General features: G+C 42.8%; 1 protein-coding gene across 2 annotated transcripts; it reads left to right on the top strand.

Moving 5' to 3' along the window:
• The first annotated feature begins 2,022 nt into the window (after positions 1–2,022).
• On the top strand, positions 2,023–19,461 carry LOC120570436 (matrix-remodeling-associated protein 5-like). 2 transcript variants are annotated; one of them, XM_039818784.1, is made up of 12 exons: positions 2,023–2,383; positions 3,019–3,245; positions 3,378–3,507; positions 5,685–5,926; positions 6,286–6,437; positions 7,260–10,825; positions 12,064–12,205; positions 13,915–14,050; positions 14,473–15,687; positions 15,776–15,983; positions 16,676–16,897; positions 17,110–19,461. In XM_039818784.1, exons 2-12 carry the CDS (start codon positions 3,058–3,060, stop codon positions 19,246–19,248), a joined length of 8,340 nt encoding a protein of 2,779 aa, XP_039674718.1. In that variant the 5' UTR covers positions 2,023–2,383; positions 3,019–3,057; the 3' UTR covers positions 19,249–19,461. The 2 variants fall into 2 exon arrangements, with proteins under 2 accessions (XP_039674718.1, XP_039674719.1); XM_039818785.1 differs by lacking the exons at positions 2,023–2,383; positions 3,019–3,245; positions 3,378–3,507; positions 5,685–5,926; positions 6,286–6,437 and adding an exon at positions 6,444–6,985.
• Positions 19,462–21,077: the final 1,616 nt, after the last annotated feature.

The raw sequence follows: 21,077 nt of genomic DNA, 5'->3' as shown, positions 1-21,077 counted from the left end.
AAATGTTCAATAAGTTCAATAAAGCAAATATCAGAACTTGTAGACGACCATAACTTAATAGAATGCAATGATTTTTTTTTTTGCCAGGACTTTAGACAAAGAGTTTATTCGCACATCAAAGCCAGATCAAAAAGAATACATAATGCGCACGATTTGAAATTACATATCATCAAGCTGGTCTCATCTTGACATTGCGTTGTTTACTTCCTGAAATCATGACTCAGCACTTCATTGGTTGACCTAGATAGCTCCAAACCCCAGGGACAAAAAGATAGAGAGCACTGATGACCAGTGTACTTTTTAAAGTCTCAGTGGGAGAGGCTGGCTGGTGGGCATAAAGAACCCGACTGGTACTTTACTTGTTGTGGACTGTAGGTTGTAAAGTAAGTCACAAGTGTAAGTGAGACTAAGTGGCAGTAAGCCATCCACTCGACTCATTGATTCATTGATTGAGTGATTAATTCAATGTTCATTTAGCTAGTCTGTCCATAAGTCAACAACATGCAGTAATGTCTTTATTCACTTTCCTTTTATCCCTTCCTCCTGTCTCCCTTCATTCATTAGTTCAGTCATTCACCTCCCCCAAAGTGCCATTGATATTACATTATGTCTTGATTTGTTCCTTCCTTCCTTCCAGTCAGACAGACACAGATTAATTTATTACGGTCCAACACATTCCAATACAGTGATGAGTATTTGAATGAAGTGAGTTGGGATTGAGCCTAATGCTTTTCACAGCCATATCACAGCTACAGGAAATCAGTGCAGCATGAGAACTGTTAAGCCCTCACACACCAACATTGCCTGCAGTGACAGGGGTTATAGGGTGCTGGAGATTGGGTCATCTGTTGAAAATCATCAGAGAGGAATTTGCTGGTGAATGTAAAGCATCAAATCACATTTTCAAAGATAGTTACGGATATTCGCTTGTCGACTGTCAAGCTGGGGGGATAAACAGTCATTCAAGATTAATTTAACAATCCATTATTCAGGCAGCTGATGTGAGAATTCAGTGGTGACCCTGACACACACACACACACACACACACGCACACGCACACGCACACACACACACACACACACACACACACACACACACACACACACACACACACAAAGGATGGTGGTGGGGGGTTACTGTGCTTACAGGAGACAACAGCTGAGGAGCATCAGTCTATTTTTGTTCTTCCTTCATTTACGTCTCTTAGAAGGAGGTGTGATCATTATGGGGTGCCTGAGAACCTGAGACAATCCCTTATTTAGTTACTTACCCACATTTCTGGAGACCTGACTAGAACTATATTTTATCCCAAAAATTCTGCAACCTGTGATATAGCTACCATTGATGACACAGAGGTCATGTACTCTGTGTTATTTCAGGGGATTTAAGGGTTTTAACAATCTGTCGAAGATAACATAAAGCTATTTCTGATATTTTTTTATATTAAACAACACAAGGATGTATTTTAACATGACAGTGTGAAATATTCACTGAAATGTTAATGACATTACAGTAATGTAGGGACATACACTTTACAGAAAATATATAATGGAACAGTTACATGAATTAATACATGAGAAAAACTTAATTAGGCCACATCATTAGAAAGTTTCATTAGGTTTTTCCGGTCAAAAGAAATTCTGTTTTTGAAAAGAAAACGTTTATTTAGCTACAGTTATATAAGTGCACTGGTGAGGTGAATCTAGCTAGAAGCCATAACAATTCCCCTAATTAAATCACAAAATATATAAAGATAGAGTGAGCAGAGAAGTTATAATGATATGTATTGATATAATGGTGATGTAAAATGAGCTGCAGCTATTCGGGAAGATGTCCAATTCTATGGCCTACATGCAGAGTGTAAAGATTTGAGAAAAGCAGCTGAAGCGCAGTTACTTGTTACCTCTGTGTTCCCAGAAAGCCCCTCCTTGGACAAACCCCTCTGCCTGAGCGTCACTCAAAGTTCACTTCAGTCCTTTCCTAAGCTCAAATACACACTACTCACACACATTCACTGTCATCTACACAAACGCGCACACACGCAGCGCCAGACGCCTTTGTGTAGTCCGCCTACCGCTTCCAGCGCTACTTTGCTTTTCAGAAGGCGCGCAAGAAGACCTGTTGGATGTTATGAAAAGCATTTGGTTGGCGTGCGGAGTTGACAAAAGTGTGGCTACTTTTCACGTTTTTCCTCGCTGTCTTTAGTGACATTTTACGTGACAAGCTTTTTTGGGACCTTCTTCTCAGTTCAACAATCTCGGAGTTTATTAGTGAATAAACTGGTTAATTGCATATCAAATTTCCGAACCGGGCAGCTGGATAAAAATCAATATTTGATGGACAAAATGAATAATTCTGTGAAATAACTCCAAAGGATTTCAAGGTATGCTCTTATCAACCACGACTATGAATTACAGTAATCTATTAATCTTGGATACCTCTTGCTACAGCGCGTAATTTACTTTAATTTCAGCGTCAAGTTGAAAAAGCCTCTCGCAGCTATTGCTCTACAGTTAGTTGTGCGCCTGTGTGAGATTAGATAAAAGAGAGAGAGAGAGAGAGAGAGAGAGAGAGAGAGAGAGACAGAGAGAGAGAGAGTTTAATAGGGGTCTAATTCGAAGTTTATCCTTCATTCTTCCTTTTAAATTCTTCCAGTGTTTTTATTTATTGATATGGTGATATGTCATTCAATGAACCTACTGGGCCAAAGGTCTGTTTTGTTTCAGACAGGTGCAATGTGTCAGAGTGGCTATGGGTCTGAGGATAGAGTGTGTCATGTGTTGTACAGATTGCAAATCCTCTTGAGTCAAATTTGTGTTTTTGGGCTGCATGAATAAAATTGACTTGTGTATGTGTGTGTGTGTGTGTGTGTGTGTGTGTGTGTGTGGGGCGTGTGTGTGTGTGTGTGTGTACGCGTGTGAGCGCGCGAGAGAGGCTCCCATCTGGATTTTGAGACATGTCACAGCGGTGCACTTTGCTGCTCTCCATAAGTCTTGACTTCCGTTTTCTCTTTGGCAGTGATAATCCCAGCGTGGCTTATCCTCTTGCGGAGTGAAGATGTACCGGAGTGTGTGTATGCCGGTGGCACTGCTGACTCTCCTGGTGCTGACACTTGTGATGCCCATGGTCCAGGGCTGTCCAAGGACCTGTAACTGCTACCAGGCCAGCGAAGTGCACTGTACTTTTCGTTCTCTGCTCACTGTACCTTCTGGCCTGCCTCTACACACACGCCGCATAAATTTAGGGTAAGGGAATAAATGGAATCACACACAAATAACATAAAATATAGTGCTTTTATTTACCTAATATGGAACTATAATTATTTGTTGACTTACTGACATCTCAGGTTGATGATGCTGTTTCTGTGCCACCCTTAGGTTCAACAGCATCAGCAGTATATATGACAGTTCTCTGGCTGGGCTAAAGAAGGTGGAGCTTCTGATGCTCCACAGCAATGACCTCCACCATCTCCCAGATGCAGCGTTCAGAGATATGACATCACTACAGGTAAACAATAGAAGAGCAACAACAACATGTATTTGGCACACCAATATAGGACTGAAAAGAGAAGGAATGCCATTCAAAACCAAACTAGCGGATGATTATTGGGTAGGATAGTTAAAGGTGCAATATGTAATACTGACAGCTAGTGTTTAAAATAGTTACTGCAGTACAAATTCAAAATTCTGGCGAGAATAGCTAACATTAGATGCTGGCTATATTGATTTATTGTCATAAAAGCCTGTGCTCACGCAAAGCTCTGTACCCAACTGACAGACACTTTTTCGGCTTAGAATTACAATAGGAACCGCTAAAAACCCCACAACCTCGCCGTCCTCTCCACACGCCAGACAGACACACTTCTTCGAATTAGAATTACGATAGGAACCGCTAAAAATATCACTACCTTGCCGTCCTTTTCCACCCGACTGAAATACACAATTTATTGGCTTAGAATTACTGCAACAATCGCTAAACACACTGCAAACTCACCGTTCTCTCTTCTCGATTTATAGCCCTTCTGTCACGGAATGGAAATTGCAAAAGGAGAAAATACTGGAATTAGCATTGTTGTCAGAAAAGGTAGTATTTGACACATTGGGGTCATTTTCGGATTTATTACAGTAAATAAATTACATATTGGACATTTAAAAAAAAACGATTTGAGGCAACCAACATTTTGAGGCAGTGGAGATGATTCTACAGAGGCCTCTTCTTCCATTTGTTTCACAGTTCTTCTTCATGGAACTACAGTAGACCTGTAACTCACACAGTTAACAGCAGCCAACATTGAGAGTGTCCTGAACTGTCCTCCACCAAACCAAACTATTGATGGTGGCTTATAAAATATTACGGCTTTTAATGGGGAAACTATAACATTGTCTTGTCACATATTTAACCTTTGACTCTTAGGAGATAAAGGTTTTTGCAGGACACAGTCGTGCAAATCAAACTTGGACCAAGTCTGCACAAAAGTACTTTAATCCCTCTCCAGCCTTAGGCAGGGAGGACCATACAGGAGCTTTGATGCAGAAAGCTCAGCTCTTAAAACTTCTACACCTACAGTTTACAGTCTGCATAGCTCCCTATGACAGATTAATATATTTAAACTTAAAAAGCTTAAAAAGAGCTGATTTCAGAACAGATTTTTAAATAAAGCAGGGAATGTCAAGGTAGCATTTGTCAAGAGTTTGGTATGATTTAGAGAGGGTGCTACATTAATAAATATTCCTAAATCTTGCGGATTTATTTTACATTTCTTCTGTAAAGCCACGATGCAAATTAATATAACAGTTTACATGATTCTGTTCACAATTTTTAGCACATTTCTCTAATTTCTGCACAACTAATGCATACTTTATGTGCCATCATTCTTTTCACTGCTCAGTGACAGGAAACACACTAGACATTTTAGCAGCAACTTAGGGCAGAGTTAGCAGTCTGTGGGGAAGTGTTATTACTCAACAAGCAATTGTTCCCTTCATCTCCCAGGCAGATACTGATATATTTGCCATTGTGTGATAATAGGATCCATATTTCCAAGTGCTGACATCTTCATGTGCTAGATCTGTCTGCAGCTGGAATTCTCCCAGCTAAATAGCCTTCCTGCAGAGTAGATTTATCATAAGCCCCACAGAAACACAATTCCACAACATGGTTTTCATGATGTAACTTCTTCAAATTTGGTGGGTTCTCCACGCATGACTAGAATATCAATAGATCCCCTGGAGTCTTCTACTGAGGATAAAGGGCTAAATTTCATGTTTGAAAAGTTGAAGACCCCCAGTGCTAGGATATCCTTTTAGTCTTCCCTGCTTTGAATCGATAAACTCACAGCATACTGTATATCGTCTGGTTATATGCTGTGGGCTATTTCTCAGTTTTTCAGCAAATATATGAGGTTGTGTGCTGCTGGACGTATTTTCCCATATTTTAAAATTTTACACAGACTGCATTCAGTTATTCTTGCTTACAAAGAGTTTTTCACCCAACTCTTCATCCTCATTCCAATTCCCCTCACATCATTGGTCATAAATTCAATTTACAAGCATGTGGTGTCCACTGACAGGCGTATGACCAGAGCAGATACTTGGTTTCTTCATCAGCTTTGATGCCTATTACTGTATTTGATTGCCCTTGTAATTGCTTTCGCTTGCTCTATTTCCTCCCCCTTTTACCTACAGATATTAAAGTTGAGCTATAACAAGCTGAGAGAGATCTCTTCATCTCTGACCTTCTCTGGCCTGACCTCACTGCTGCGGCTCTACTTGGATCACAACCTCCTCCAACACATTCACCCCCGGGCGCTGCTCCAGCTGCCTAGCCTCAGGCTGCTGCGTCTGCAAGGAAACAGGCTGCATCAGCTGCACCCTCACACTCTGTGCACACTGTCCCTGCTGAATACATATTACTTCTCTACACTCAGGTGAGCTTTAAAGCACATAATGTAATAATCATTGTTGGGGAAGTTACAATATTTGATCAGAAAAAGGTAACATCCATTGGTGGTTAGACAAATACACCTCTAAAGAGATAGCATTGTCTTTTACCCTTTTTCTGATACACTTGTATTACTACAGGAGAGGAAAAACTTTGGTCTGAACATGAAAATCATAATGGAAATGATAATAAATTATAAATTTTCTTACCCCTAACCTCTCACTGCCCACTTCCACTCCCACTCCCACTCCTTCATTCATTCCTCTATGACTTTGATTCAACCTTGGTGTCCCCCCTCCCCCTCTTCATCCAATCTTTTCTTTGCTCTGTTTTCCCCATCTGTAGACACCTAGACCTATCCAACAACAGTATAACCACTCTGCCCAAGGAGACCTTTGTGACAGCACCTCTGCTGGAGACTCTTATGCTGCAGGCTAATCCGTGGAGTTGTGACTGTAGGATGAACTGGTTTCTCACTTGGAGTCTGGCTCATCCAGGTGACTGTCGCGTCGGAGATATGATTTGTTTTCATTTTATTTTGTCTCCAATGAGCACACACGGTTTATGCTGGTCATTGGTTGTGTCTCTGAGACAGATTAATTCAGTCAGAGATGCAAAAATGCGGTGGTTAATGCAGCATGTAGGTTACTTGAGTGAGAAGAAATAAATATGGAGATAAGGTGAGAAGGAACATGGGAAATGGATTGAGAAACAGAAGACTAATTTGTTGAATATTCCACTCTATAAATTTTAATACATGTCAAATCCAGCCAGATGAAAGAATGATGGTATTATTGTACTGCACTTTCTAATACATCTGGTTTTGTTAACCTCAATATCTCTGACATCTCTTCACCTGCTTTTCATCACACATTCTTCTCTGGTTTTCTTCATTTTCTGTATCTCTTCCAGTGTGTCTTATGGCTGTTATTGAGATGTGAGTGAGGGCTGGACCGTGAAATGTGTCTCATTGATATGCCAGACTTAACCTGCCATGACTAATCCATGATGACAGCATTGATGTGTGCAGGCAGCTGGAATATAGGTTAATGATTGCTGTGTAATAATGAAGTGATGCATTTTTCTGATTTATGAGTAGATAAAGTAACCATACCAAATTAGTAAGAGCTATAAAGGATAATATATGCCAAAGAAGAGCTGGCATGACTAATATATGATACCACTAATATGTGCAGAAAGCTGAAATGTGCACAAATATGTTTGTATAGTTGCTATGCTGTTATCCACAGTTGATATGCCAAAGGTGGTAATGCAGCCTTTTCTGACATAATTTTTCTATGCTTCTCATTTTCAATTAGGCTTAATGAAATGTCACAGCGGCCCTCAGTGTCCAATCTGCTCCTCGCCCAATTCCATTCAAGGTCAGGGCTTGCTTGACCAGACTGACCTATCATGCAGCTTGCCTGTCATCCCCTCCCCAGGAAGAGACACACCTTTGGAGACAGAACCCAGTGAAATCCAATCAAGGAAATCCTTTAGAGAGCCTTTAGGCACTGCCTCTCTGAGTCTGTCTGACCAACAGGGGGGCAGTGTCGATCTGGGTTGCAACATTACTTACTCTTCTGAGTTCCAGGATATTGCTCCTCCTCCAGATCTCTCCCTTTCCTCCTCTTCTCCTCTCTCCCTTGCTCTGTCACTCTCCCTGGAGTGCCCTGTGGAGAGACAGAGCTATGAGAAACTTTGGAGGATCCTAGCTTACTACAGTGAAACTGCGGTTCACCTGGAGAGGGAGATCATGCTGAGTAAAGCCCCGGCATTGGCATACCGCTACAGACAGGCAGCAGAGACAGACGGATACTATCACACTGGAGTCAAAGCTTCTGTTAAAGCTAGACCACAGTGGTTGCTACAGCCAGCCATTAGCCTACAGCTAAACAGAGCGCAGTCTAATGGACACAGAGTTCAACTTATATACTCAACAAGAGTTTCTGCTCATCCGGACCCTGCTTCTCATTCCTCAAGATCCTCCCCTGCCTCCCACCCATGGGTGCTAATTTCAACTAATCATACCACCACAGCATTGGCGACAATAACAGGAAGTAAGGTGGAGCTATCATGCCCTCTTTTAAGTTCTGGTAATCACAAAGTACAGTGGATTCTCCCAGATGGATCCAAGCTCATCTCCCCTTCAAGCAGCCTAGATGGTAGGCTCCGGGCATCAGCCTTTGGTTTACTTCTACACAAGGTACAGCTCTCAGATGCAGGGATCTACTACTGCATAGCCCGGGCAGGCAGGGATGTGAATGTTCTCCCGCTGTGCCTGGCAGTTGAGGAGTCCTCTGTTCCACTTTCAGGAGAGCAGGTGGGACCTCCTGTCACCGGAAACATTGGGGAGCACGTCAATCTCTACTGCAAGGCATCAGGTTCACCAGTGCCTCATATAAGTTGGTTGTTACCAGATGGAAACATAGTACGGCGGGGATTAGCTGTATCAGGTGGGCTCACAATACAATCAAATGGGAGTCTCTCTCTGCCTAATCCTTCTCTGAGGGATGCTGGTCATTACCGCTGCATTGCCATCAACCAGTACGGCAGTGACTCTCTGTCCATGCAGCTGGAGTTAAACTCACAACATCCACCTCCACTTAGGACTTCATTTCCTAGAGGGCCACAGTCAGCCGCTGGCCGGTCAACCAAGATACGAGCTCCATTACTATTGGAGGAAGGATCGGGTAATGAAGATGAAGAAGAAGAGAGAAGTTTTGTTGGCAATAGGAAGCGTCCAAGACCTCTCCAACCTCCCCCAAACAGACGTTATCCAATCCAAAAACCCAGAAGACGTGGACCTATAAGAGAAGGCTCCCTAAGAAGAGGAGGAGGACCTGTATCATCCACTGACCAGAGAAGAAACCGCTTTGAGAACAGACATAGAGTTACCACAAACAAACAAAGGATAGACCCTCAGAAATGGGCTGACCTCCTGGCTAAAATACGACAAAAGACTGTTAACACTAATAACAGCCAGACCATCACAGCGGGGAAGCCCACAGCTGAACCAGTAGGAGGAGTCAAAGGTAGAGACACAGGAGGACATGAGGGAGATGATGATACAAAGAGAGGTGGAGCTGAGGTAGCAGGGGAGGAAGCAGAATCTGAAGGGTCATCTGTTGATGACACTGATCTACAAGAGGAAGGCCTACAGCCCATTCACACTGTTGACACAGAAATGCAAACACACACAGAGATGGAAACAGACATTGAAACAGACACAGAGATAAAGACAGAGATGTCCACAGAAACACAGACAGATATAGAGAATGAGACAGAGACACATATACAGACAGAGAAAGCATCTCCACAGATAGAGACAGTGACAAATCCAGAGACACAGAAAGAACCAGCCACATCTAGGCCAATTTCTGGAACAAATGAAATTGTCCTAGAAGCAAACAACAACTCATCTAGAACCAGGCCTCAGAACACTCGGCCGGAACTTGTCCCTAATTTAGTTCCAAACTCACAGCCTCAAAGCCCTTGGAACTCTCGCAGGATGATCGGACAGCGAAGACGAATCATCAACAGACCCAGGGGACGACCTTTGACCCCACCTCAACCTCTCCCTGACCTTATGAACCCAAGATTACAAACTACGACACCTGACTCTACCACAGATCACATGAATATGTTGTTCCTGTCGTCAACAACCACATCTCCAGCTATTTTGTTGATACGGACTGACCATATTAGGACTGCTTCGAGTGATGTTGCACTGAATCTTCTGTCTCCTGCTGTTGGTAACGCTGATGGTATCTCTTCTTCAAAATCTGCCCCCCCCTCATTGACTCCCTCCTCTCTCACCTCATTATCCCCCTCTCACACAAAGATACATATAGACATGGTGACTCAGTCAGCCACTATCCCAGAGACTGCAGAGTCCACTCTCTTCAACACACCGACACCAGCACCCACTCACTCAGATACTGCGATCACACAGACACATGTGCCACACACTGACGCCAGGACACATACACATAGCATACAGACACACACAAAAACACATACAGCCTTAGGCAAACACAATGATAGACCCCCAAGCAAACACAGTGAAGACCTGGAGAGGAATTTGCCGGGTGTACCATATGTGTCCCACTCCTCCACCTCTCTCTTGCCCACTCCTTCCTCGATTGTTTCCTCCACAGTCCCCATTGTGGCTACTACTACTAATGCAAAAATCACAACAACTCCTTCCACTACTCTCAAGAGCATATGTTCTAGTCCTGCTGGAAGCACGAGTATGTATACTACTACAGCTAGTGAGGACACACTTCCCACAACAACTACAAGTACTCCTATGAATACAAGTCCCATCATGACTACTGCAGCTACCATTATTATCCCAACATCTAGCACTACCAGAAGTACTACAACTACTCTCACCTCTACTACTACAACAACTCCTATTCTTAAATATACTACTCCCACTAGTATTTCTTCAATTAGCTCTTCTTCTCCTACTACTACTACTACTACCGCTACTAGTACTACACTCTCATTAAAATCTATTCCCACAACTCCTAACCCCACTACTACAACTGCTACTACTACTACTATGGCTACTAAAACTACTACTCCTACTAGTAGTACTAGAATTGCCATCTCAGCCAAAACATCTACAACCAGTACATCTTCTACTACTACCACAACAACATCAACAAGTACCACAACAACATCAACAAGTACCACAGCATCATCCAGAGAGAGGCCGAGTGTTGTCCAAGTTGATCCCAGAGGGAGGCCTGTTTCTGGGGGTCCAAACCAGAGTCGACCTACTGACTGGAAGAACCCTGGAACTAATTCTATTCCTGATTCACACAGCAGAAGGCCACATTGGCCCCCCTCCCCTTTGCTCCCTGCAGCCCCTGGGGTGAGTTCAAATCGATTCAAATAACATAGTATTGCTATTTTGTGGATTATTTTACCCAACATGCATTACAACAAGCGTAAGAGCCAAGCTAGCCACGTTTTGTTCTTTATTTCTTAATTAAATTGCTAATTTATGTAATGTTTTTCTATTTTCAGTCATTCATTCAATTAGTTATTTCTTAAAGTGCACTCTTAAATGTAGTTTGCAGTCCATATATATTAAGCTATTTTTGTTGTTGTCAGCAAAGTGAAACTCAAATTAACATTTCTTTTCTAAGTGAGTGCTGGCCCAGAAAATACACACATAAACACACACACACACACACACACACACACACACACACACACACACACACACACACACACACACACACACACACACACACACACACACACACACACACTGCACTTGACTTTGCAAGCCCTTGGGCAAAAGCTTAGCAGAAATGCACAAAAGATCTGAAAATAGTCTAATCTGTATCCACATGACCTGCTTTAAAACCTCAGGGATGTTTATGACAATTCTTTAATTTCACGGATTTTACTGAGCTCTGCCAGATTCCCTGCCAGATCTAAAGAAGATATAAAAAACACATGTTCCATAATCACTAACATTATGTGTTTTGAGACCCTAATCCCAAGGGATTTAAGATAATCAATTGTTAATTAATTTCCAGTGCTCTGTTGGCAAGTCTCTGCAGATCAAACCACTGGGTCCACAAGCAATGATTTATAATCTGGGATTACAGTAATGCCATACTGAATTTGTGAACCTGAACTTTTTTTTTTACTAAAGAGTTTACATATTAATGTTAGCTTGTAGCTTGTGGCTTTTGGTACAGATGTTAAATGGTATTCATCCTTACCTCCACAACTAAATTTCGATTCATCTATCGTTTTGGTTAGGTGTTGTTCCTAGAAAATCTTTAAACAGATAGCACTTGGCCAAATTATCTGTTGATAACATTGTTGTATTACTGTAATGTAAATTTTTGCTATTAGAGTAAACAATTCTCATTTTTTTGTATCCATTGCTGTACTGAAGTTGTTGTTCACTTGCAAGTACTCCAACCACATGCTTTGTGGTTTAGTTGAAAAAGTACTGTAAAACTCCAAGACCAACGTAACGAAAGTTGAGAATCTTTCATTAGTGGAGCCATGCTTTCATTGCCTCTAGTTATAATCATCAATGGTTCATTACATTGGCACTATAATCTCTTTACTAAAACTTTTTCATAGGCACCAGTTGCAAGATCCAGACCGAGGATTGCAGACCCACACATCAGGACAGTGTCGTTCCCAGCAGAGAGCACTGCCAGGCTGGCTTGTGAGGCTCAAGGAGAGCCAAAGCCCACCATCACATGGACCAAGGTTGCGACAGGTACACACAGTGCGGCAGATATACACATTTATTTCAGCATACACACACATGCAAATGTTCAAAAACACCCCTAAAGGTATGAATAGATAAATCAGGGTTCAGTTTTATCTGCACTTTACATTCAAAATCCACTTGGAGGCCAGACAAATCTGATTCAAGGACTGATGTAAAAACTCAGCAACGTTTTTCAGATGCTCTCTGAAACAGGCTTCAGGCCTTTACTTTAATTTATACTTTAATCTATTTTTATTATGTTGGGAAACTTAAAAATGCTTATTTTTTCTCCAGAAGTCAATTATATATGAGAATATACATATAATTCATCTCTCTAATAAATCGGTGAACCTCTGTATGTATGTGTATGTGTGTGTGTGTGTGTGTGTGTGTGTGTGTGCATCTGTCTTTGAAATATCTTATGAACTGTTCATCCAATCAACTTCACACTTGGTTTCCTGGGTACCCAATGAACGTGGGGTTTGGAATTTGGAGCAGTTTGGACAGCATTGGATATTGGATATTAATAAACTGCAAATTAAACTAAAAGACCGAACAATGAAGGTTGAGTTAAAAATGTTGAGAATAAAAAGTGCTCTTCCATGTCTACCCTTTGCAATAAAAGCCCAGCCTAAATTCACTCAGAGCATTCACTAAAAGGAAATTCAATAAAAAGGCATTCTTGCCGACACTAGATATCAAACAAAAGCCAGACACTATATATCGATACCCCCACAAATCAAATACATACTTAACATTAACAGCCAAGCCACTAAGCCTGTTTGGAAATTACCACCTTTTCTTTCCCACCTCTCTCTCAAGCAGTGCACACACACACACACTCACATTCCGGAGCTGTCTGACTCCGTCTTTGTGAGTCAGTCTCTCTACTCGGTCTGGTTCTGGTGGTTGATTAATGCAGATTTTTGCTGATTGGATCTCATAATGGGCTCGGATTGGGTGGCAGATGGCGTAGCACCGTGAGTCCATGAGGCAAATGTCCCTGATTACTTCACATTTAAATTGTAACATTTTGTTAGTAAAATCTGAATCTGCAACATTCTCTGTCAGGTAAATGTAGTACAATGTTTTCCTCTCAGTTAGAAGTACACAGTAGGGCAGTAATAGGCTATACAGTGTGGTTGCATATTAGGTGCTTTGGGGTCCTTCTGTAAGTAATTTTGGGCTACAAGGGTTCTGGAGAATGCTACAAGCAGCAATAGCACAGGCCAAGCAATCGACCCATTCCAAACACATTTTGAACGGGCACTGTACTAATTTGAAAAAAACTACAGACTGTACCTTTGAAACAGAATAAGCAAAGGTTTGTATTTACATCCTAAGGTCATAGATTTTAAAGGAAAATCAGTCTCAGAGTTAGTGTGTACTATAACTAGAATATGAACACATTTTATACTGATGATATAACCCATTAACACCCAGCATTACGCACTGGCATGCACACAAAAGGCTTTTCTCTCACTTGCCATGTGGGAAAGACATATTGCAAGAAAGTAATGGAACATTTTGTGCACTGCATCACTGCTGCTTACTTCACGCTGTGCCACTCGGCATGTGCCCGGTCCTCCTTTTCTCCTCTTACTCACTCTCTAACTTTCTTTCCAAATTTGTCTCTGTTTTCCCACTCTGTCTCCTCACTGCTGCTCTCTCTCATTGTGTGTCTGTCTGATTGTCTCTCTCTCTCTCTCTCTCAGGAGCAGTGATGTCAATCCAATCCAGGGCTCAGCGTTTTGAGGTCTTGCCAAATGGCACCCTTGTTATCCAGAATGTTCAGCTGCAGGACAGGGGCACATACATCTGCAGTGCACACAGCTTTCTGGGTCGTGACAGGTGAGACTACTGATACCAGTTAGGAATATTAATAATGAAATGTATACCATTCAGTTATAATGACCATGGGACAAAATATTTTCAACATTAATTGCAAAGGCCTAAGGCAAACTGCAGTTTAATTATTAAGTACTATGTATGCTGTGATGGTATTTTACCCACTTTTCAGGTGAAAGTACAGTTACAGACGAAATAGATTTAACATCTTTAAGCAGCCTAAAGTCAAATGCAAATCTCTCTTTATGAAGTCTGTATCTGTGTGATCAGGATTCCTGTTTTAATTGTGTATGCATGCCTTGGTGGTGGGTGTTTCCTAAATGTGTCATATGCTATTTATAATTTGTTTCATTTGAAATGTATATTGTAAATTGGTTTATGTGTTTCTATATTGAGCATGTGTGTGCTTTATTGTTCTATGATAGATTGCTAACCACCCTGGAAGTGTGGACCCGCCCCCCTCGGATGCAGCTGGCCAGCTACAGAGAAGCTACCATTCATCAGGGTGGAGATGTGCACTTGGAGTGCCTGGCGGATGGCGTTCCCAGCCCTCTGCTCTCTTGGGTTCTGCCTGACCGTTCTGTCCTGACCTCCACTGCTCCCTCAACCAGGCACATTACTATGGACACAAATGGAACCCTTCATATATCAGTAACATTACCTAGTGACAGAGGAGTGTATCGCTGCGTGGCCTCCAACTCAGCAGGTGCTGCCAGTGCCTCTGTGCGTGTACACGTGTCCTCGTTGCCCCCGGTGATACAGCAACCCAGAGAGGAACACCTGCTCTTGTCTCCAGGGAGGCCTGTTTATGCTCACTGTTCTGCCCGAGGTGCCCCGCCACCAAGTCTGCGCTGGCGAATCCCAGATGGGACTCTAGTTCGGCCATCCCAGTTTCTCCATGGTAACCTTTTCGTCTTGCCCAATGGGACACTGCATATTCGAGGAGTTGGACCTAAGGATTTAGGGAATTACGAGTGCACAGCAAGTAATGCTGTCGGAGCCGATAAGAGATCAGTGAGGGTAGAAATTAAAGGGGGCTCAGAAGGAGAGAGGCGACAGGGAGGAGCAAGAAATGAAGAAGCAAAAGCAGTTGCTACTGAAAAAACTCCTTCATCTTCACTTCATAAAGACAGAAGTTTGTCCATCCCCAGGCACCCCTCAAATCTATTTAACTCCACTAGACTCTCCCCTTCATCACCATTTGATAGAGCCAAGTCCTTGCCGCTGTCCCCTAGTTCTTCTCGCTCATCATCTTACCCTCACCAACCCAATTCCACTTACTCACTTCCTAAAATCAATAAAGCAGTCACTGCCTCCCCCACACACTTGACCAACATCAACAAAACAAAACTCTCCTTTCTCTTCCAACCGTCCACAGTGCCTACAAATAACACCAAAGTCTCGCCCAGCATTTTAAACAACACAAGAGTTACTTTTTCTTCCCCCTCTGACAAAAGCAGAGCCTCAGTTGCTTTGCCCGTCTCCCCCTTCAATAAAGCCCGTATTGTCGCTGTGTCACCCTCCATCACAACTGTCCAATATGGGGGGGTTTTGCAGCTCCACTGCTCTGTAACTGGCAACCCATCACCCATCATCATTTGGAGGACCCCGCACAGGAAACTGGTGGACGTGCACTTCAGGTACGGGGGTTGTGAAAGTTGCATTATCTCACGCTATATGTGTATTGTTTTTGTGATTTGTTTATGTTTGTCCACATTTGAATTTCAGTTTTGACCGACGTCTGAAGGTGCACCCTAATGGCACCCTGTCAGTTCAGGCAGTAACAGAGAAGGATGCTGGAGACTACCTCTGTATCGCACGCAACAAGGTCTCAGATGATTATCGCCTCCTGCGTGTCTCTGTAGCTACCAAGCCTGCCAAGATCGAGCCCAAGCAGCCACTCAATCAGATGGTGTCATTTGGCAAACCACTGAAGGTGAGCTAAATGTAAAAAGCAGAATCATAGTTCATCTCTGCCTTGCTCCCAGTAATGATGTTTACTCAATAAACAAATAACAGTAATTCATTTTATATCACACACCCCACTCTGTTGAAATCTAAATCTAAAACATTCCATCTCCCACACCTCCACTGTTGAGCTTTCAGAGCCTTATTTTTTGTTATTTTTGCTGTGTGTTGGGTGTCTTCTATCGCTGGGCGTGGTGCCAAAGGTTTCTACAGCTTCAAGCTGTGTCTTTGTTTTTGTTTTTATCAAAAAGGGCTTGATATTTTTTGACTAAAAAGAAAAGAAAGACCTGTCAAGTCATAGCCTGTTATGAATCATCAACAGCAGCCTTCAGGGGAATGTACTTCACGCATGAATATTTAACAGCTCAGTGAAAAACAATGTCGGGCGGGGTGAAAATGCAAGAAAGAGGACACCGTGGGATTTTGTTGGCCTTCATTTTTAATTTCATTTAAACATTAACAAGCTTTTCGCCCAAATTTGTGTGGCTTAGCAGTGATTCTACTGTGAGTTTTATGTTTAAGGGACTAAAACAGCCTTAATAAAGCCTAAATGTACAGTACAGTATGCATCACTCAACAGCTCTCAGAAGTTCAGTTTTCATCAAAATAAAAGCCACCAACACTTTTAAATGATAGCAATGATAATCCTGTTGCCTTCAGGTGGACTGCCTGGCATCAGGACTGCCTGACCCAGCTGTCCGTTGGAGCCTACCAGATGGAACCATGGTGAACAGCGTGTTGCAGGGGGAAGACAGAGGAGGGCGAGCACGGAGGTTAACTGTGTTTGACAATGGGACATTACTGGTTCCAGCAGTGGGTATGGGAGAAGAGGGAGAGTACACATGTTATGCTGAGAATCAAGGAGGTCAAGACACTATGAAGGTAAGACAAATATTTTCTCCTGCAGAAGAATATTCATTTACTTTTATTAACAAAGTTTTTCATTTATACTTGAAAATCAAATTAAAATGTTGTTATATTACTCTATTAATTAATTATGCTTTAATTTTCTCATTCACAATACACAGAATAAATGAAAAGACAAATTAATTTGGTCGTAACTTAAATCCTTCATTCAAATTTAATCTTTTAAGGTCAAAGTAAAGGTCATGATGACATCTCCACCAACCTTCACTGATAACAGAAGCCACCACGTCATTAAAGTACATCATGGAGCAACCGCCACAATTCGCTGCCAGGCTGCAGGAGTTCCCGCCCCGACGGTGACATGGCTTTCCCCGTCACAACGTGTCATTCCACGAAGTTTGGGATCTGCTTTTTATTCTGAGCGGGTTGTGGTGGTTTCAGATGGAACTCTGGAGGTTCGTCTGGCTCAAAAGATCGACACAGGAAACTATACATGCCGAGCAAGCAACCCAGCCGGGGAGAGGAGCATGGTGGTGGGCCTGGAGGTGGAGGCTCCCACCCATGGATTGAGTGGCCATGTGGGAGGAAGAGGTTGGAGTACTAGCAATGGGCCTGGCATTAATCATAACAGTCGATCAGGGGACAGCATTAATAATGCAGGGATAAACCAGTATGGATTTACCAATAGAGACACAAGCAAGCTTGGTAGCAATAACAGCAGTAATAGTAGCTATAGTGATCATAATGGCAGGATAAGAAACATTGTACCAAACGCTGGAGCTAACATAGCAACCAGTAGCTTTAATCCTGCCATTCGGAGTGATAGTCAAGATGTATTGAACAGGCCTTTTAGTGGAATTACAACACAACTTGGTAGCAGTGCAATCGGTGTCGGGGCGAGCGTGGCTAGGAATATAGGCATTAAAGCAGGTAACATTGGAATAAATCTAAATGGACCTGGCATTATGAGTAATAGTAACAGTCCCAGCGCAGTTAGAAAAGATGGTGTAGAAAGGAATCCTGGGACTAACAATAATGAAGTCATTGTACGAAAGACTGGTAATGATGCTAACACCAGTAGAGACAATGGCAGGACAAGTGGTACTTCCAGAAATGTTGGCATTGTTAGCAGCAGTGTGTCTAATAATGGAGCTGGTACTGGCACACTCAGAGGAAATGCATTTAGTAGTAGTAGTAGTAGTAGTAGTAGTGGTATAGCTGCTAGTAACACAGGTACTAAAAACTCTACTAACACAGTTGTGGGTGTGGTAACTACAGTGAAGCAGCAGGCAGTAAAAGGCCAAACTGTTGTTTTGCCATGCCCCTCCCAAGGCTCCCCTCCCCCTCGTCTGGCCTGGCTTCTGCCTGGTAATAGCGTGCTGCCAGCTCCTTACTACGGCAGCCGACTTACTGTGCACCGAAACGGCTCCTTGGAGCTGCGAGGAGTGCGGGCCAGTGATGGCGGGACCTTGGTATGTGTGGTTAGAGGTGAGAGAGGACAGACAAGGATACAGGTGGAGCTGGAGGTCTCTGAGCCACAGCAGAAGGCCAGATCTCCACAAAGGGGAATGCCTGTGCAGAAAAGTGCTGGTTTAATAGAGGTCCCTCACTCAGGAGCTTCATTGGATTCAACTCAGTCCTTAAGCTCAAGGCCAGTGTTGCCTGAGACGCTACATCCAAGAATACCAGTTACTCAAAAGCCCCTAAACAGAGCCCAGCCTTTACCTGCTGCACCTCGTCCAATTGGTCCTCCACCCCACTCAACTAGTCGCATCGCAGAGCCAGCAGTGAGCACAAGAACAGCTCCTTTAGTGAGCATCATTAATGGAGAGACCCTTCGCCTGCTTTGCCCTGCTTCTCACACCCATGGCTCTCTCTCATGGACCATGCCCAGCGGCAAGGTACTGTCCCAGGGCGAGAGTGGGGACTCGCGATATCTAGTCCAAGAGGATGGAACACTAACAGTACAACAGGCCTCCGTGTTCGACCGTGGCACCTACACCTGCAGATCCACCACCGAAGACTTCTCCTCAGTTTCAGTCGTCACGGTTCCCGTCATTGTCATTGCCTACCCCCCGCGCATCACAACAGGCCCCTCCCCTGCGACCTACACACGATCCGGGGTTGCGGTGGAGCTGCCGTGCCTGACGATAGCAACACCCCGGGCGACAATCACCTGGGAAACACCAGACCTGACACAGCTGAGGGTGATGGGTCAGGCTCGTATCTACGGCAACCGTTACCTTAGCCCTCAAGGTTCCTTGGTGATACAACACCCGACAAGTAGGGATACAGGATTTTACAGATGCACCGCCAAAAATGTAATAGGAGTGGACACCAAAGCGACTTACCTGCATGTTATATAACTGAGTGAGGCAAACGCACACACACGCACACATGCAGCTGTTAACACTGTATGTGTTCCACATGCCCAAAGGAACTGCAAGGCTCTGTGCAGGAGATACTGTTGAATCTCAGAAAAGACACTACTAATATACAGGTGTATTAGGGCTGCACGATTATGGCCAAAATGATAATCACGATTATTTTGATCAATATTGAGATCACGATTAATTATCACGATTATTTGTTGATTTTAGCCAAAACAAATTTTATTGTCAAATAATTATATAATTATAACTGCTTTTACATCCATATTGTGCTACATTCCTACTAATACATCCATATTGTGCTACATTCCTCCTTTATTGAAGGATACTGTGAAGGAGTATGCCATTTCAGGTGTTGTGCGACCGCTTTCCACACATGCATGTTTGCCGTGAAAGATACAGGCAACGCAATTTTCTGTTCACGTTAATGGCGCATGTGGTGCCTGGTATCTAGCAGACGAAATAGCTACGCGGATTTCTGTGGCTCATTACACTGCCACTTACATGTCTGCGTTGCACTCTGATGCTCCGAAACCCACGTTAGAGGCAACATAAACATCACTGCATGTCACGCTAGTAAACACTAATAACACGTTACACAGCAGGTAACGTTAGCCTACCGTTAGCCACAGTAGTAACTGGATTAAACACGGCTAAAATGCTGACTGCTAAACAGTGTAGTGCGTCTGTATTTCACTGTAGGATTCCAACAGCGGGACGTCCAACAGTCTGCTGCTAAAGCTATGAGCTAAAAGACACAAACTAGCACTGGTCACTGCTGTTGTCTGAAAAACAACACAGCCGGGACAAAACGTTGCGTTTACTGGTAAACTGGTAAACATTGTGACCGGCTTATGATGACCGACTGCTACCTGTTGTGGAATTTTCCTCACGTTACTCTGTCCTCTGTGACTGTCTACATCTAGAAACTAAGCTGCGCGGTGCAGGCAGGGAACAGCTCTGATTGGCTCATGGAGACGTGATCAGACAGTGGTTTATGGAGCGCTAGATTGGCTTTGCAAAAACTGTTCTATGAAGGGAATGACGCATTTTAAATATCGCTCAATCACGCAAATTTGATCGTGGGAAGCCAAAATCGTGATCGTGATTAAAATTCGATTAATTGTGCAGCCCTAAGGTGTATGTCTCATGCATGCATTTTTAATGTATGAGTTGTTTTTTCAAGGACTTATGAGATTCTCTGCAGCTACAGCATCAGGCATTTTCTCTGCATAGACAAATAGATCGTTTGAGGCTTGTTTAAAGTAGCTGGCAGTACACCATTAACCTGTTGTGCTGAATTGTCTGTCTCAGCGGCCTAAAACCCATTTTGAAGTAATGATCGAAGAAGTCAATTAAAATGCACCGTATATTTGGTTTCTGGTTTCCCTGCCTTGTGTTAAAATGTAGTTCTGGGCAATATGGACAAAACTGTATATCTCACTGAAAAAAAAAAGCCTGATTGCTTTATTTCATTACTTTATGCATTCATACACTAACACAACACACAACACGTAATCACACAAGGCTGTCTGTCTGTCAACAACTGTCTACAGGCACATTCATATTCAATGTGATGACAGATCATTTAATCATTTTTGATCTTGGTTTATATTTATAATATAAAATAAATGTTGCAAATTGGAACTTCATTCCCCAAAATACTTCCCGTACCTTATTACTGTAACTATTGACATACTTTTTGAATTTTGTATTTATTTATAAGCTACATATTAGCAAAAGGGTTGGAGTTTGTTGTTGTAATGAATATATAGCAAACAGTAACTTAAACTGGCAGCCTTATT

The sequence above is a fragment of the Perca fluviatilis genome, chromosome 12 (assembly GCF_010015445.1).
Source record: "Perca fluviatilis chromosome 12, GENO_Pfluv_1.0, whole genome shotgun sequence".
NCBI classification, from domain to species: domain Eukaryota; kingdom Metazoa; phylum Chordata; class Actinopteri; order Perciformes; family Percidae; genus Perca; species Perca fluviatilis.
Note: the sequence above shows the minus strand (reverse complement) of the source record. Positions and strands in the feature narration are given on the sequence as shown.

What these genes read in the sequence shown, in the direction of transcription:
- LOC120570436 (XM_039818784.1), top strand. Translation starts at nt 3,058, where the DNA reads ATGTACCGGAGTGTGTGTATGCCGGTGGCACTGCTGACTCTCCTGGTG. An exon ending in ATGGACCAAGGTTGCGACAG is followed by an intron (nt 12,206 to 13,914) that starts GTACACACAGTG and finishes TCTCTCTCTCAG; the next exon opens with GAGCAGTGATGTCAATCCAA. An exon ending in GAGGTCAAGACACTATGAAG is followed by an intron (nt 16,898 to 17,109) that starts GTAAGACAAATA and finishes TAATCTTTTAAG; the next exon opens with GTCAAAGTAAAGGTCATGAT.